The sequence below is a fragment of the Strix uralensis genome, chromosome 6, assembly GCF_047716275.1.
Source record: "Strix uralensis isolate ZFMK-TIS-50842 chromosome 6, bStrUra1, whole genome shotgun sequence".
NCBI classification, from domain to species: domain Eukaryota; kingdom Metazoa; phylum Chordata; class Aves; order Strigiformes; family Strigidae; genus Strix; species Strix uralensis.
Genome location: NC_133977.1, coordinates 2,477,445 through 2,494,995, shown reverse-complemented (window position 1 = coordinate 2,494,995; position 17,551 = coordinate 2,477,445). Strand labels below are relative to the sequence as shown.

The 17,551-nt window shown below is 44.6% G+C and overlaps 1 protein-coding gene across 1 annotated transcript; it reads left to right on the top strand.

Annotated features, from left to right (window-relative positions):
• Window positions 1–1,013: 1,013 nt before the first annotated feature.
• On the top strand, window positions 1,014–12,977 carry SPP2 (secreted phosphoprotein 2). The gene is made up of 7 exons (XM_074872245.1): window positions 1,014–1,115; window positions 1,222–1,346; window positions 2,721–2,843; window positions 4,394–4,504; window positions 6,134–6,188; window positions 6,569–6,676; window positions 12,671–12,977. Exons 1-6 carry the CDS (start codon window positions 1,058–1,060, stop codon window positions 6,664–6,666), a joined length of 570 nt encoding a protein of 189 aa, XP_074728346.1. The 5' UTR covers window positions 1,014–1,057; the 3' UTR covers window positions 6,667–6,676; window positions 12,671–12,977.
• Window positions 12,978–17,551: the final 4,574 nt, after the last annotated feature.

Below are 17,551 nucleotides of genomic sequence, written 5' to 3'. Positions count from 1 at the left end.
CAAAACGAACATGGTTAGACACATCTCTGCCTTGTGAGCAGTCAGCAATGGGTGAGCTTGTCTGAAGGCAGCAGTTTCCCTCCCAGCTCCCATGGATGGCCTTTAAGCACTTAAAACCCAGGTGCATCTCTGAACGTTACTAGAAGGGTTTCAGCAGCTCTGCTGTGGGGTGGTTGTGGTAGAGTGCTAAGATACATTGCCTGTATCTGGAAACCAAGACTAGCAAGTGGCTCCATTTAGCTAAGTGCTGAGGTGTCGTGTCTAGCTTGACCCTGTAATTCCTTATGGTGTTTTCAGTACTGAAGTTAGGCCATAATTTTTCAAAAAAACCATTAATTTCTGTGCTAAAACTGAAGCCTGAACATCAAGGGGATCTGACAAGGGGAACCAAATGTCCATGGCTTGTTTGGTCAGTGAGGCTCAGGCTTGGCAAGAGTCAGAGCGATGTGGGAGCTCTTCTGGCACATTCTGAATAGCAGAAGTCCCAGGAGCTTCCATGGCAGACGGGGGTGTCCCAATGGTCTGCCATGTGCCTGGGAAGTTTCTGTTGGGTGCTTTGTCCTGCAGAGTGGTGGTGTTGGACAGGTCGGATTCCTATTCCTGGGATTCCCATTCTGTGCTGGGGAATCGTCCCCTCCTCAGGGAACACCAGCTCGTAAGTGCTGTCAGTTGCTGCTGAGACACAAAGGTGCTGGGTCTGGTGCTAAGGAAAGAGTTGATTTGCCAGCTTTAAATGGATAACTAATGGCTAAAAGTAAACAAAATAACTAGATTCTGCCTTTGGATGTGGAGATATCAGGAATTCAGTGTTCCCTTTTAGTTGCAGTCCTGGGAAAAAGACACTGTGGCCCATCTCTTATCAGAAACCTACTGCTAAATGGAGAAAAGCTGTGGCAAATATTTACTCTCAGATCAATTCTGTTTAAAGTGCAATGTTTGTAGCAGAGCTTGGACACAGGAAGGTCAGGTGTAGGATCAAGGCTGCATTTATATAAAGACAGAGGAATATGCACTGGAAATCCTTGCTTAGAGAGGGAAAAGACCAGAGGATTTTGAAATGCACGCTATGAGGATCTTAATTTTTGTCCTCACACTGAGTGTTTTCTCGTGTTCAGGTAAGTTGCTCAGGATGGAGCCACGTCCTCTTTCTTACAGTGGTTTAGGGAGGAAAAAAGTACAAGACCACAATGAACTTCTAACAGAACTGTGCCTCCGTCTCAGGGTTTCCAGTGTACGACTATGAACTCCCTGTCACAGAAGAGGCTCTCAATGCTTCCATTGCAAGGATCAATTCTCAGTCATGGGGGACAAACCTGTATGGTGTTGTCAGGAGCCATGTCACAAGAGTAAGTGCACAGACAGCGGAGATCCTTTACCTCAGATATGCTTTGTGGTGATGCTCTTTTTCACCCAACCCTAGAAGCCCAGATTTACTTGGAGTTTTCTGATGCTGCTTGGAAGAGGGTGGGTTTGGGGCATTATCTGAAGTTATGGCTTTAGGAGCCTAAATTTTCTTTGTATGTTGGTTTGTAATTAAAAATACTTTAGGAATTAAAATTTTCCACTCCTAGAATAGAAATCTTTGAGGGATGTCTTGTAGGACTGTATTCAAAACTGCCGTTTTAAAATACCTCCAGCTAACTGCTTTGCTTTGGGCATAAAATAACTTGGTTCATCTGAAGGTCTCAGCTGAATGTCCGCACTGCTACATAAATGCCACCACAAACACATTCAGGATTCTTTCTCCAATCTGTATTTATGTCATCTGACTCTGTACACCAGTTCTGGTTTAACTCTGCTTATAAATGTATAAATGCAGGCAGGAAACCCATATCTGTTTTAATTTGCATTGCTAAGAATTATATTGGATAGCCAGAGTTAAGGAGTTAAAGCTTCCTAATTTCAAGTTAGTGAGTCCGTGTTCCTGAACACCCTCAGAACCATTCTGTTTCTAGAGATGGCATGTATCAAGTCTTCTGCAAGAATGAATGATAAGATGACTTTTGGATTGATCTAGTTTGGAAAAAAAAAAAAAAGTACTTGAAAACAGTGGGGATTTGTTGTTTGTTGGGGGTTTTTTGGGGGTTGTTTTGGGGTTTTTTGTGTCTCCCATCTTGAGCTAAAACACTGATTAGACTGTGAGAAGGAGAAAAGAAAATCCTAATGTGTAAACAAAAGCAACCCAACTCTCTAAAGCTTGCAGTGTTGCACGGATGCTGCCCATCGAAGCACCTGAGCTGACAAGGAGCAACTCTATAAACTGCATTAATTCAATTGCTTGCAGTTGTGTGATTTACTTTCCAAGTCATGTTTTTGCAATAGACTTCCTAGCAGTCTAAATATCCAAAGTAGAGCTTTTAGCACCCTGATTCCCACAGAAGAGGGGGTAGCATGCAGGGGTAATGCTATGCTTACCTGCCTTTGACAGCTATAGTTCCCCCTCAACTGACTCTGAGCAGTAGGAGGATCCTGCAATGGCTGTGACGTTTCAAGTTAAACCCCCGTGGAAAGATGTTGCTGTTACCAAGTCTGCCTGAGAGTAACTCCTGAGCACAATGAAGTAGCTGTTCCCCCGCACAATAATCTGCTCTAAATTGGGCACTGACCCATAATGCCCTTACATCTTGCTTCTGCTTAACAAAGAAGCAAGGGTGCCATGTAGTGGGCCTAGAAGAATGACAGGCACTAATTATATGTTGTGTTGCCCTTCCTTTTACCAGGTTGACATGTGGAACAGTGATGCCTATAGACTAGAGCTGCAGTTCAGCATTCGTGAAACTGTGTGCCCAAAAGCTTCAGGAAGAGACCCGTTCACATGTGACTTCAAAATTGGGCCTTTCGTGGTAAGTGAAGCCCCCCCCTTCCCTGCAGGATATTCTCAGGACGTGTTGAAATGCTACTGGTGCTGAAGAATGAAGAATGTCTGGCTTTATGAAAACAAAACCAAATCCAAATACAACCTGTAGCATGGAGTGGGTGTTAGGTGGGAAGGGTCAGTGCTGGGAAACTCTTCTGCCTGGTCAGTGGGGAACACGGGAACTGCGGTGAGCTGAAAAGAGGATGCGTGTTTTGGAGCAGCATGTAGTGAAAGTGTCTGTGTGCTTTGGGATCAAATCCTGAAAGGAAGGTACGGCTTCTTTTCTAAGATAAGAGGGTAGAAAAACTGTCATTTGACCTGCTTTTGTCTGTCATGCAACTAGGCACCATATAAAGGCTTATCTTCTTATGTAGTGACGATTCCCACTCTGTGCTGACAGCGCTAATCTTTTTCAGATTTTCAATTATCTTTTCAGCCTGAAATAAACACGGATCAGGCTCTCGATATAGCTCTTGCTGTGCTATGATTCTTAGATGACTAGCTTTGGTGTAAATACATCATCTTGGAATCTGGAGTTCTCTGTGCACAGTTATTTTTGCCAAAACATGGCTCCCACTGCAAGCTTCTGAGTGGTTGTGTCCTAACTGCTTACACAAATCTTACAAAGCATGTGGAGTAGCTCTTCCCTCCCTGTGTGCATTGATGCCATAGTGTGTGTCAGACTTCCACAGTGTCTGCTTCTTTGTGCTGCTCCTAGCTGAGCTCTTCTCACCTCTTTTTCCTCTGTGAATGGCTGCCAAACCTCTTTGTCCTTCCTGGGCCCAGTCTTTAGGGAAGAGGAGGGATTCTGGGAAGGCACCAAACAGATGGCACAAAGGCTTTCCTCGTAGCTTCTGAGCGCTGCTACTACCTCAGGAGGTGGCTTGCCCCGTGAAGAGGGGGGTAAACATGTCTTCGAGTATCACTACTCTTAAACTGAGCAGCCTCTGTGTGTGTGTAGATGGGACAATATGGAACTGATGAGTGTTGCTGCGAAGTTATCACTGTATCCTAAACAAACACCATCCCTCTTCTTTACTTCTTGGGGCAATACGGTATGAAAGATAGCGTGAGGATCTCTGTTTTCCAGACTTGGGTGGTAGGTTTTACTGGAGCTTCCGTCAAATCGTAGAGACAACTTCTTTAAAGGTAGTTTAACTTCCAGAGCTGGAACTGCCGTTGGCATAGCCCTGCACAGCTTTTCTTTGTGACTGGTGATGCCAGAGCCATGAAAAGGATTTGGAGATTTTCTTCAACCTTGAGCAGGCTCAAAGGTTTATACAGCTAATATGCAATAAGTTGCATATTAGCAAGTGGAGCAATGACTTGTGTGTAGTCATATGCTGCCAGAATATATTCACCTGGCTGCAGTACGCTCCAATAATTTGCTAGGTGTATAATCTTGCTTGAGTTTCTTCCTTTTGGAATTTGTTTTTAAAATCCCTGTACAGGTTCCCACCCCCAACGAAAATCCCATGAGAGGGTTTGTACTGTAGCTCTGCTGTACAATATTTGCTCTATTTTGATCTGTTACAGCCAACCACTTTCTGCAGAAGTGTTGTGGAAGTTTCCGGTGAGCTGATCTCAAACATTATTGTGCAGTGCCATCATGGCACATCCAGTTCCGAATCGATGAGCAGCGAGGAGGTAAGGAAGGGCAAAACTGATATTTGCTGCCTGGGGGAACGAAAATTCTGCTCGTCCTCTTTTAAGAAGTCAGGTGTGAACTGCAACTCCTGTTGCAGTTGGAGGTTTTGATCAGAGAACTGAATGTGGTTTGAAATCCAGCTGTCTCCTATAATGCTTCACTTCCCATCAGCAGAGAGGTTTGACCTTGCTTGATGGATGCCTGGGGAGAGTGTGAATCCCTGCGGCAGTCTGGCACATCCACCAACTCCGACACTCTTTCTTCATTGACGTGTAGAGTATGTGCCTGGAGAACAGTGATTGGCACATCTTACAGACAGAAACAAATACTGATGGCTCTGGCTCTGTTACCAAACCCAGCTCTCAGCTGAGCATGTAGTCACAGTGTAGCTGCAGAACATTTGCTCTGCTGAGATTTGTGTTCCCTTTTTGAGCTCTTATTTGGTTTTTAAGGTGTAATTAAAGGCCGACCCAACCTGTGAATTCCTGCTAGCTGTTTTCAGATCACGCCAGTGTCCACTTTTTCTATGAACTGGCACCTGAACCTGGGTGCCTGCACTTACAGCACAGATCTACAGTGGGTGTTGTGCTTGAGGATTATATGTAGGGAATAAAGATAGTTTCACAAGCAAAGGTGCCAGAGGATATGGACCGCTTTTATTTTTGGAGAGTGCAAGTGACTAAATAAATAACTTTAAGCAAACAGGATTCTGTCACCTTCTCTTGGTTTGTATTGCCAAATTAGCTTGTAATTATTTTTTGTTGTTGTTGTTCAGAATCTCTAGTCAGAGCTAGCTAGTGACTGCACCACAGGAAGTCTTGATTTGCAGGGCAGAAAGGCTGCGTGTGAAGTACTGAAATATGTAACATAGCCTTGGATGATCAGTCTGTCCTCTGTGGGTTAAGCATAACTCTTGTTTAATAGGGCACTCAGTATAAACACTTGCTTTTACAAGCAGACATCTTCCTACAAGTCTTCTTTAACCATCACTTACAATTCAGTACTGCTGCCAATATTCCTGCCAGGGAATATATTTCCTATGATGTTAATAAGGAATAAATGCCAAAGGGAATTATTGTACGTGAAAAGGAAAGTATTTCTTTCTCCAGAGGGCTGCAGCAAGTGCACTGTAGCTCTTGCTCTAGAGCTGTAACTCAGTTCAAGGGATTTCAGCCTGGCTGAGATGGTGTGGTGTAGCTCCCGTAGTGCTGGTGGCTCTTTGGTTAGGGCAAGGAATTGTGATTGGCTGAGGATGGGATGTTGGATAGAGACCAACAAAGAAAGAGTATGGAGAGCTTTTAAAAGAGTAATTTGGGATAAATGAGTCAAAGAGGTGCCCTGTGTGACTGCAACACTAACTCTGCTCTCCAGGCTCTTCTCTCCTGGCTGTATCTGCGCTACAGGAAGGTCAGGTAAGGTATTAAGTACAAAAGATATTGACCTGAGAGCCTACCTGCAACCGCAGACTTCCTTAGCAACATCACTGCTTTGCAATAGTATCAGCAGTAATCTTGTTTTCAGAGAAATTAATAATGAAGTTTGGAATTTCTTCAGTGATCACACAGGAAATGAAGAGAGGCGGACTTCTTGACAGATGAGCTTTTTAAGGAAATGTCTTTGGTTTACAGATGATGCGTATGCCGATAATGAATCCCAACAGGCGAGGCAACAGTCGCAGAGAAGGTAAGCCTTTTCTGCCACGCTGGACTGTCCTGGCACATGTTTGCCTTTTGGATCATCTGTTTGGACCATCGGAAAGTCATCTGTCTGGGGGAGAAGAAAATATGGAAGACCAGCAGTTTGCTCAGGTCATGGCCAACCGCTTTTTCCTTTGCGGAGGGGTGTCTCACTGAGGAAGCAGTGAGGGCGTTGGGCTGCAGCGTGGGGCAGTGCTGAGGTTTGTGTACTCTATGTACACATTTTCAGGATTGCCAGCTTAGTGCTCTCATAACCAATGCTTGTGTGCATCCTCGAGGTTGTCTTGATGCTGTGCCGAATGCTGAATGAACATGTTTGAAAGCATATAACACTCACGTCTGTCTCCGTGTTCTTTTTTTTAAAAGATGTATTTGCTCCTGAAGCCTTCCCTTCAAGAGGAAGAGGCAGCAGCCGTGGAGACTGGCATAAACCCAGCTATTTCAGCTCTGACAAGATTGAATAATATGGTTTGGGTGAGTACAATTCAAAGTGTAGCTTTCATACACCCTAGGTCTGCAGGTTTTGTGGCAGGGTGGGAAAGTGACTGCTCAGGATAAAGGACCTCTTTGGGAATGTGGTTCTTGGCTGCAAGTGTGTTAAAAGCCATTTTACTCTAGACACTTGTAGGACTTGCTTATAGGGAAATTCAGTGACACAAACACCACTAGCAGCACCATTGATAGATGCTGATGGGGTGGCAATCTCTGGTACCTATGGAAGAGCTCACAGAACAGGGCTCTGGCCAGTTGTCAAGGCAGCAGAAGACATTTTTGATTTTCCTCTTGTTGCTTCACTCCGAGGAAGACTGCAGAGCTCATGGCTTTCGCTCAATCTTGAGTAGTCCATCCCATATAGTCATGCAAACTCCAGTGTCCCGGTGTGCAGGTAGTGTGAACAGCATGAAAGAAAATCAGTCTTCTGGACTGAGTTTAGCACAGGGCTCAAGCCTTGAGCTACAGTTCTGCCTCCGTCTGTCTTGGCTGACAGAGACATGTTTCTGTCTAATGTTTTATGGATACTTTGAACCTTATCCAAACTGTTTGCCCTTAGCATGGATGTATCGCTTGGCTGTGGGGTCTGGAATGTGCCCTGGCTGTGTATGGCAAAGACACAGATGAGTTGTCGGGTGTCCCCATCCTTCAGCAAGTCGCCTGCCATCTTTGTGCTGGTGCTCTCCTCCCACCCATGGCTTGTTGTGTCTATTTATACTGCAGACTCTTTGAGGAATGGCCATGTCTTTGTGCTGAATCTAATGCGACAGGTCCTCAAGGGTGCACAGTTCAGCAAACAAAAAATGAACGTGGTAGTAAGGTATCCAGGAGAACCAAGATGCAGTTTACCCAGGGCAAGTGTTTGTTGCAGAGAAGCTGTGAAGGAGATGCTTGGAGCCCGATTGATGGGGATGATAATGAAAGGCACTTGTGATTCATTGGAACTGGCAAGGCCTATCCTACACAAACCACCTTTGCTGACTTACTTCTGAGGCTCTATGTGGGAGTAGCTCTACTTGCTGCTGATATTTTACCTGCCGTCTGATGGAGTTAAGCTAAAGGGAAGCGGTTCTGAAAGACTTTTAGCAACACGGAATGGAGATCATTCTTTGGCATGCTAAACAGTTTTAAAGTAGTTGGGAAAGGAAGAGGAAATTACTTAGCGCTATGTCTTTGTGATTAACAAGGTTTTGCACACTCGCTTGGGTACATATCATTAGCAGGTCTCTGTCCCTGCAGACAGTGCCAGAACTGAATGCTCCATGTGTGTGGAGCTCAATTCAGGCCTGCTGCATTGGAAACAAGACAGTTTTAGATGTAATTTAGCACCGATGACTCACCAAAAACTAACACATGTTACTCATAAGCGTATCCGTGGTAAACCTATATGTGCTGAAGGAGACATAGCCCCTGCTCTCCTAGAAACTAGATATGAAAGGAAAACCCAGTCATTCTGCTAGGTCAGGTCTTCGTTTGTAAAAATGATTTCATTAAATCCATATGCTATTTTAGTTTATCCATGAGCCAGTAAAGGTGATAGGCTGTTTTAATCACTGCCTTTCCTCTTATAGGAATCTCTAACTTTTCTAAATGTCTTTGAACTTCCTTGAGCATATTGCAGTGGCATTCTGGTGTGCACTCTGTGTCCTTCTGGGTACCTTTAATCCAAGGAGATGGTGTGGAAAGACTGAGGCTTACTGAAGAGTAGCATAAGGTTGACTTTCTGTTCCAGAGAGGGACAAATTTTATAAATGCCTGACCATTGCTGGCTTCTGAGAACCAAACTGTCTCAGTCTGGCTGGGTGAATTTGGATTGAACTTTCTTCAACCGATCTTCCAGAAAAGTAGTGGGGAAGGAGATCTACATGCTTGAGATGGGGACACATCCTTTTCTTTGTATTTGGAAAATGCTAAGTATCTTAAAATTAATTCTTTGGCTCTCAAGGGGAGCTATCCCCACTAAGCAGTAATCACAAATGTTTTGTGTTCCTGTATCTAATGTCTAACAAATCTCTGAACAAGAAGCAAGCTGTAAAATCTTGAAAGAGAACATGAAACAAACGGGAAGAAATTTATGGTTCTTGAAATCCTGTGCAATTCGAGTTTTAATACCTTCTGCTTGCTCTTGAATATAGGTTGCAAGTGTCATTTATGGAGCTGTGTTTCATAGCAGCGTCCTAGGTTTTGGACATCTCAGAGGCAGATACATCAGGATATTAAGGGAGAATTTCAAAACCCCTCAAAACTCCTTATTTCTCTTCTTTTTATTGATTTGACTTGGCTTTAAAGTCTGGAGAGGATTCTTACTTCTCAATTTCACTTCTATCCAGAATTAGAGGATTTCGTCCATGGGTTTAATTTGTAGCCACACGTATCCAAATTATTTCATGCGTTTGAGGCCAGGGAAAGTTATTCATGGCTTTTTATCCTGTGTTTTGGCGCCTGTGTAATCATGGCTGTCATTATTACAAGCCATGCTGTGATGGCAGTGTTTGGTGGGGCATGGGAAATATGGGCTGTGTTTTGAGATGGCAGTAGCTCAGCTGGCTTAGCTTAGCTGAGAATATTTTGGGGGAGGCTGGGCAAAAAGCAATTTAATAATAGAAGACTTTCATCTCTTACTCAAAGAACCTGTTGTTGACAGACAATACTAGACAAGTTCAGGTAAGAAATGAAATGTGATTTTTTTTACGCAACAGTATGGGTAACTGACTGCTGCTAAAATTACTAACTCAAGTGACTGACAGAGCTCTTCATGCTGGATTTTACATTTTCTGAACTAGATCTTATCTGTTTGGCTACAGGAATTATTGCAGGGGAATCCTCTAGATCAAGAAGCTAGGCTATCTCACTGGTGCTTTGTGGCTCTTTATTTATTAGAATGCGCTAAATATTCAAGAGAAGAAATCACTGCAATTGTTATATAAAGAAGAACTTTTTCAAGTCTGCAGCCTTCAGACCCACTGGTCTGCTGGTGCCTGCAGGAGTTAGCAAACTGCATATGAAAGAACCACATCAGTGATTAATGAGCTTACTTCGGTGACAAGTCCTAATCAGATTTTCTGGATTTATTTCCTAGTGCATCTCTGGAACTGGGGAGATTGTAAAATTCACATGTCATGCTGTGGACCAGTTTTTCCCAACAGATAGCTCGGGCACGTGAGTGAGTGACAGCAGGAGAGCCAGCTCCTGTACAACAGCTGATCACCAGTTAACAACCTTAGCCTGCAACAAGCCTTAAGGTCATTAGTTAGCTTGGCCTGCTAGGTATGTGCAGAGCTTGTTGGAGCTGTGACAGCTGCCCCAGTGTCCATAAAGGGCATGTGAGTGATGCAGTCAATCCCCTGTTGAGCCTCTTGGGGAGGAGGGACTCCTGCTCTGAAAGGATGCTGTTTAGCATGCACACAACATGAAAAGCTTTGTGTATGTGCACAGGTATAAGGAATTATGGCTTCCATTAAGCTGGAATCTGCTTAATGGTGTTTGTGGCTCTGAATTGCAAAGAGGAGCCTAAAAAATGGCTCAAACTCACTAACACCTTGAACCCCATAAAGAAAAGAGCCCCAACGCTCTGCTCTTCCAAAATCAACTGCCTAAGGCAGGTTTTTTTTTGTACAGGGTGGAGTCCTGCCTATGACTTATGTCTGGAGTCTCACCAGCAATGTTTCATTTCCTTGAACAATAAAATTAAGAAGAAAGCTCCTGCCTTTGCTTGCAATATACATGTAGATTGTGAATGTTGATTTTCTCTCTGTCATTAATCACACAAAGAAAGTAGATTTTAACAGACAATCAAATTCCTTCTGTATCAAGCCAAGGGGCTGTGATTTCCTCCTCGAGTTTTGTGCATTTTTCTTAAAATGACTCTCTGGCAGAGTTCTTACCTGGCTTGGCTCACTGCTGGTGGGAATGTGGTGACGGCAGTTGTTACAAGCTGATTAACAGCCTTGCAGAAGCAGGGGTTTTTTTCCAGTCGAAGAATAACTGGCAACATTGGGCCTCTTCTCATACCCAGGAAATTCAGGATATGGTGTAGCTGAGAACAGTCAGTGTTAGGTTAATGGTTGGACTAGATGAACTACAAGGTCTTTTCCAACCTACATGATTCTGTGATTCAGAGTGAAATGGATTGCTTGTTTTTCTGTCTTCTATAAAATAATAATGGAGCAGGGTGCATAAGCCTCCTGGGGCATGGCAAAAAGAGCTTTTATTCCCAGTGTCCTCATTAAGAAGCTGCTTGATTTTAGTTCCAGTTTTGTATTCTCATGGCTTCATATATTCTGTCTTTATTTTTTCCTCTCCGTTCACCCACCCCACTTTCTACAGTTCTCAGAAAGCGGCTTATTGCTTTCTGGAGAAAACAGCGAAGCATCAGAAGGAAGGAAAATCCCTGCAGAATGGGATCTGTTGCATAGTGCATGAGCTCCATATCGGATCAGCTTTGAGAGTGAGAGCTAGAGCAATTTATTGCTTAGGCAACGTGGAGGAAATGACAGGCTACCCTTATATTCCTCCTGCCTTGGAGTCAGTCTGTGATAGCTCAGTCCTTGGTGTCACCCAGCATCAGTGATATGCTGTAGCAGAGAAGACAGCATGCTTCCATCTGTTCAGAGCTGAAGGACTGAAACTGAAACAGACCCAGGCAGGACCTTTGCTGATGTTCAGGTCAGATCGCGGTGCAGGGATGAAGCAGAGGTGTTAAAGCAGAGAGGAGAATTTCTGTGACAATCTCTTGTTGGTATTCTGAATGGCCGTGATTTTTGCCTTGCCCTTTGTCCACCTCTTCTGGACCTGTTTTGAAGGATTAGACCCACTCATGCACTGAGGAAGTTGTGTCTGCTTCTGGAGGGCACAGAGCTTGGATGATTCCTTAGAGTTCACTGTGTCTTTAAGGCCTGATTGCAAGCCCCTTAATCTAATTCCTGGAGAAAACCAACAGGACTTCACTGGAGGAGCAGAAAGGGCTCTCAGCTGTCTTCCAGCCTACTGCTCAATGTTGCATTTTGCAAGCACTAGAAATGAGCTTGTCAAAGAAACATGCAGGTTGGGAAGGACCTCTGGAAGCCCAACCCTGGCTCAAAGCAAGGCCAGGTTCGTGAGGCTGTGTAGCTGAGGTTTGAATATCCCAGGATATAGATCTTTCATCCTGGCTGGGCGCCAGGTTCAGTGTCAGAGCACTCTTGGGGGAAGATTTTTCCTTAAACTGACCTGGAATTTCTCATGTTCTCACTTGTTCCTGATTCTTCTCTTGTCACTTGGTCCCTGATGATGAATGTAGCGGCTGCTTCTGGTTCTTTGGCCTGCAGCCCCCATCTCCAGGGCTGGGCAGGACCCAGGCGCTCCTGGACAAGCTTCTCCCAGTGGGTCACTCTATCTATCACTACCACATGTGTGGACACTCCTTTCTGGCACAAATCTATCCCTAAAATTTTACTAACAAAATTGGCTTACAGAAAAATTTCAGGTTGCCATGGTGACAAACTTGCTGAAGATAACAGTGTAGGCTACAGACTGCTGTAGAACCAGTCACATGTTCCCTTAGAAAAACATATCTCAAATTTCTTCTGCATATTGTAGCTCTTAATTCAGATACATTTCTCAGAAGGCCATACATCAGCTTATAGCCTCCACCATCTCTGCTTTTGAGAATTTACAATATGTGTTGATATGTGGCCCATGTTACTTATTTCACTGTTGTTAATTTTTCTAGCAGTCTGGGTTTTTGGTTTTTTTTGTTTTTTTTTTCTTTTACACTAGCAATTGACATGACATTTGTGCACATGTGAAGTGTGTTGCATATGCAGGTTTCTTTTTGCAGATTCCTCATGGTGTGATTCTGATGCTAAACAAATTAATAAGCAACTCAGTGAAGCTGAATAAATATTTTCCAAGGCCATGGATGCTTGGTTAGTTCTGTGAAGTATGAGATAAATTTTGAGCTATGACATTTCTCTCCCCTCCCTTTTTTTAAAGTAGATTGGAGAATGAGGAGCATCGAGATTCAAAGATCCAGCATGGGAAGAAAGAACCTGGTGCCATTTCCTTTCCTCTTTTTGTGAAAAACATTTCTGTAATGAAGTGACAGTCTTTCCCTAAACTCACTTTCTGCTGTAATGTCAAAGGGCCGTTGGATGAGCTCATGAGATGCTAAATGCACACGCTTGATAACCACCTTCTGATGTGTTAGAGCTCACTGGGAGGACTATCTCAGACACCTAGCCTAACTGTGTCAAGTATGTGTTGTACAATCTCATAATGATGTTATTAAAGGATCGTTATTCCATCTGCTCTGCGTTGCTCTCTAGTTGCTTGTAATTTTCTGTAAGGCCTGTAGCTAATTATTGATTCATTCAAACCAATAAAGGCAATTAATTCCTCTTTCTCTGGGGTGGGACAGCTGTGGACAAGGTGTCTTGCTACAGATCCAAAGCTTGAGTTTTAGCCCACCAGCAATCTAGCTTTAATGGGTGCTTGACAACTAATGTGGGGAGCTGAGGGAAGTTAATGACCCTGATGGTCAGGTCCTAATGACTTTCTGTTTCTCTCCTGGTTTTTCAGTCTTGTCCCTTTCTCTCCACTTCATGCCACAGAGCCTCCACCCCACCCTTTGGGAAGGGAAATGTTACTGTGCAGTTCTGGGGTTTTCTTGTTTGTTTTTTAAGGCTTTCCCACCAAGTTTGTTCTTTGGTTATGGTTATGGTATAGGCTGGTATTAGGGGTGTGCTTCTATGCATCCCTCATTCACCTAGTACAGATGTGACCCCACTGGACATATTTGAGTTATCTGTAAACAGGCAATAGAAGCTGCTCCTACAGAAGCTGTCATGTTCATAGCGAAGGTCCTGAAGAGGTGCTTTGTATGTAGCTGGGATAACAGCAAAGCTTCACCCATATGCTGGGTTAGTCGTGCTGGTGCCTGGATGAGCAGGATTATAAGGACTAAGCAGCCCTGCAGTGTGGGGAGTCTCTCCTGACTGAGCTGCAGACCCTTCAGACTGCACACTGGAGACTCTTGTTGCAGCCAACCTGCTTGGGTGACTTGATTCCCTGAATGTTACATGATGCTGAGATCCCAATGAAATAGGTTTCCTCTTACTGAGCACTGTGAAGCATGGCTTTCCACTGCTTCTGGCTGCAATGCAAAGAAACCAGGTGAGGAATTTGCAATTCTGGGACCAAATGTGTTTTTCTCCCTGTCTTTCTCTATGTTTTTCTTTCCTCATTTACATCTCCATTTTTCTGGTACGGGGTGGGAAGAGGACTCTGGGGGAAGTGCCTGTTGCCTGATCACTAGAGATCCAGATAGGTGTTTTTTACCTTGCTTATGATGGATTTGTGCCAAACTGGATCAAAGTAACAGGTGAATTTTCTGTGGCAGAAACAGGCAAATTAGTTGAATACTTGGCAGTGCCATTTAGTGCTGAAGACATCTTTAAAACCTGCAGACATAGCAAAGCTGTCCTCTTTAGGAAGACATATCGCTGGGTTTCAAGATCTGCTTCCATCCCTGTTCACTCCCACCACACCACACACTGCCTTGGTTTGCAGTTGTGCTGCTGACTCCCTAGTACTCGGCTGTCTTTCTCGGTAAGTGGCGGTCATGGGAGCTGCAGAATTGATTGTTGACTCCTTATCAGTTATGCAACCATCCCGCCTTTCAAAATCAACTGATTTTTCTCTCTCTAAAGCAACTCTCCCATCCAGGTTGACTCTCAGTTAATTTTCCTTACTGATTGCAGCAAGGTAACCTGATTTGTAGGGATTCTATCTCATAAACGTGACAACATGTAGTCAGAGGAGGCTTTGATGATTACCCATAGCAGCAGCAGGGAGTAGAAGGGGGTGAAAGGTGCTGATAAGGTGTGGAGTAGAGGTCCAGCAGAGGAAGGGCTGTTTTCCTTACTCATGGTGGTTTTGCTTTGCCTCTGTCAACAGGACTGGGAACATCACCCCTTCCTTCATTGTGAATGCACGTCTCCAGAGTCCTCGCATAATCTGTTTCTCTGCTGCAGTAGAGTAATTTTTGCTCAGCATCTTCTTCCTAATAAAGGTGACTTCACACCTTTGTGCTGATTTTAGGTAGAACCATGTCTTGTGGGGAACGGCTGAGGGAACTGGGGGGGCTTAGTCTGGAGAAGAGGAGGCTGAGGGGAGACCTCATCGCCCTCTACAACTCCCTGAAAGGAGGGTGCAGAGAGGGGGGATGAGTCTCTTGACCCAAGGAACAAGCGCCAGGACAAGAGGGAATGGCCTCAAGCTGCGCCAGGGCAGGGTCAGACTGGCTCTTAGGAAGTATTTCTGTCCAGAAGAGGTTGTTGGGCGTTGGAATGGGCTGCCCAGGGCAGGGGGGGAGTCCCCATCCCTGGAGGGGTTGAAGAGTCGGGTTGACGCAGCGCTGAGGGATCTGGTGGAGTTGGGAACGGTCAGTGTGAGGTTAATGGTTGGACTGGAGGATCTTCAAGGTCTTTTCCAACGGAGATTATTCTGTGATTCATGACTCTCCATTTAAAAGCTGGTGGAAAGAAACAGCTTAGTTCCTTTCAGAAACTCCTGAGCTCAAGTGATTGTGGCCTTTCTCTTCTCATGTAGACATGTATGTCTTCCTGTCCTAGACAAAGGCATGAGTGAGCAGAAGAAATTCCTGGGATGTTCCTCTAAGACCTGACTTTGTCTCCTGGAAAGGATGAGGTGGATTGACACATGAGCCTGCTTCAGCTGTGCTTGGACTCTTCCCTATTTCACCCTTGTTTTTCCCAGTTCCCAGCAGACAGTTCTCTTGGCCTAAAAGCAGTCATATTTTGCTGATAGAGCATAGCAGCAGGCCTCTGCATCAGCGAACTAGGCGGGGAGCATGTTTGCTACAAAATCCTTATATTGTGGCTCGGTATGTCAGGGAAAAGAGACAGAAGAGACTACTGAGTTTGGTAGTGGGTCTTTCAAGACCTGGAGTAGAAAACTTGTCTTTGGACTAAGGGTAGGCTAGCCGATGCTGGAATGATGAACAGAGCCTGTCCCTTGCTCTTTCAGGTGCAGTGTGTTTGGGGAAATAACCATCTGTAAGCAAACAAGAGTGGAGCACAGCTTTCCTTCAGGAAGCTACTTTCAGCATCATTAATTTACCTTATCTGCCCTCTGCAGACAGAAGTTCAGTGGCAGGGATCTGTCCCTGCAGGGATTTCCATCACTCATGGTATACACTGCCAGTACATTGTCACTGGCAGTGCACGGACATTCAGATTATTATACATTCACAGTTATTGTCTGAGCTAAAAAGTCTTACTACTGTTAAAGAATGAAAACCGAGGTTGCCTCTGACCTCCAGATGTGACCCTTGTATAGAAAAGGTCTTCTGCTCTCTTAGCATTGCTAACACAGGTGTCCCACAAGCAAAAACTTCTCAGAAAGCAGGACTTTGCAGTCATGTCCCTTGGGAATGAGGGCAGGAGTCTGTCTGCAGGCACCATTGTAGCACATGCATGGGCTGTAACATCTCCTTTTGATAGCCATAATGAAAGGCCAGCCCTCTCCAGTATACACGGGACACCTATATGCTAATCATATGCACACTTCTCTAAAAAAAAAAGCAAAGAAAGCACTTTTTTTCCCCAGCAAAATGGATTACAGGTGCTTTAAGCTCCTTGTTGCATGTATGCAAATACCTTCACACCTAGAAGCTGATGTGGCATCTGCTGTGCAGATGTTTATCTGGCGCTGGGGAGTGATATTTTTCTTTGTCTGCATTATTCAAGTCTTTTGTGGTCTCAAATTGCTGACTCAAGCACTTATTGCTCCAACATACCAATGATAGTTACTACGGATGTTCCCTTCCAACTCCCATGTCCGAGAGTTTGGTCTGAAACACCACAACCGCGTCCAAGAGCAAATCTCTCCTCACTGTGACTAAAGCCTGAAATCCTACAGGGGTCCTGGTTCTGTTTGTGTTCAGCCACGTCCTCACACTTGTGGACTCCCAGCCTCCAAGTACACTGGTGGGCTCCAAAACTGCCTCCCTCAGAGGCAGCAAACTCAAATGGAGAACTTTATCATCAAGCCCTTTTTGGACTCCTGCACCAAGAAATATTTTGACTCATCCATTCGCATGCTACATTTTCCATGGCCACCCTGCCCAAGCTATTACAGTGGCTTTGCTACGTGAGAACCTATGTTGTATGAGGGACATCAGCATTCTGTGTTTAGCACAGAAAGGAGGAATGCTGCAAACAGCAAGATGCAGAGCGGAGTACACCGAGGAGGAGGCAGGCTCTGTCTAAGCAGACCGCTAGTTTTGTTGTTGGGTTTTGCTTGGAGAGTGAAGATTTATGCAGCAGCAGGGACAGGGAGGGAGCTTTCCCCACACCGCTTAGAGATGCTATTTGCAGTGGAAGGAATGTGCAGAGTAGAAATTCTCTTCTTGTAGACTTTGAGGTTGTTCAGAAACTCTTGAGATAGCAAAAACAGGAGCTTTTTCTGAAGGGAGACAGCAAAACCATGGGATATTAGACTGGGGCTTGCTCCCTACAGGGGCTCTGTGGCACTTTGTTTGAGCCTTGCCTCACCAGAAGGTAAAAACATAGTCACCCTCTCAATGCAGAGCATCTGCAGTAGTTGTAGGCTGAGGAAAGAAGTGAGGGCTTGTGCTGATTTGGACTCGTGCTATGATTTGGGCAATGAGTAGGAGCTACCCGCTGCAGCTGGGGCAGTGTCAGGAGATCTTCCACACAGTGAGCGTGTCCTATACCTCCAGCACCTCGCTTTGTCCCTGTGGAAGGAGGGAAACTGCTGGTTTTTTACTCTATGAAAAGACAGCAAAACCTGCATTCATGACAAGATCAGTTATTTTATATGCATGTTCCCTTT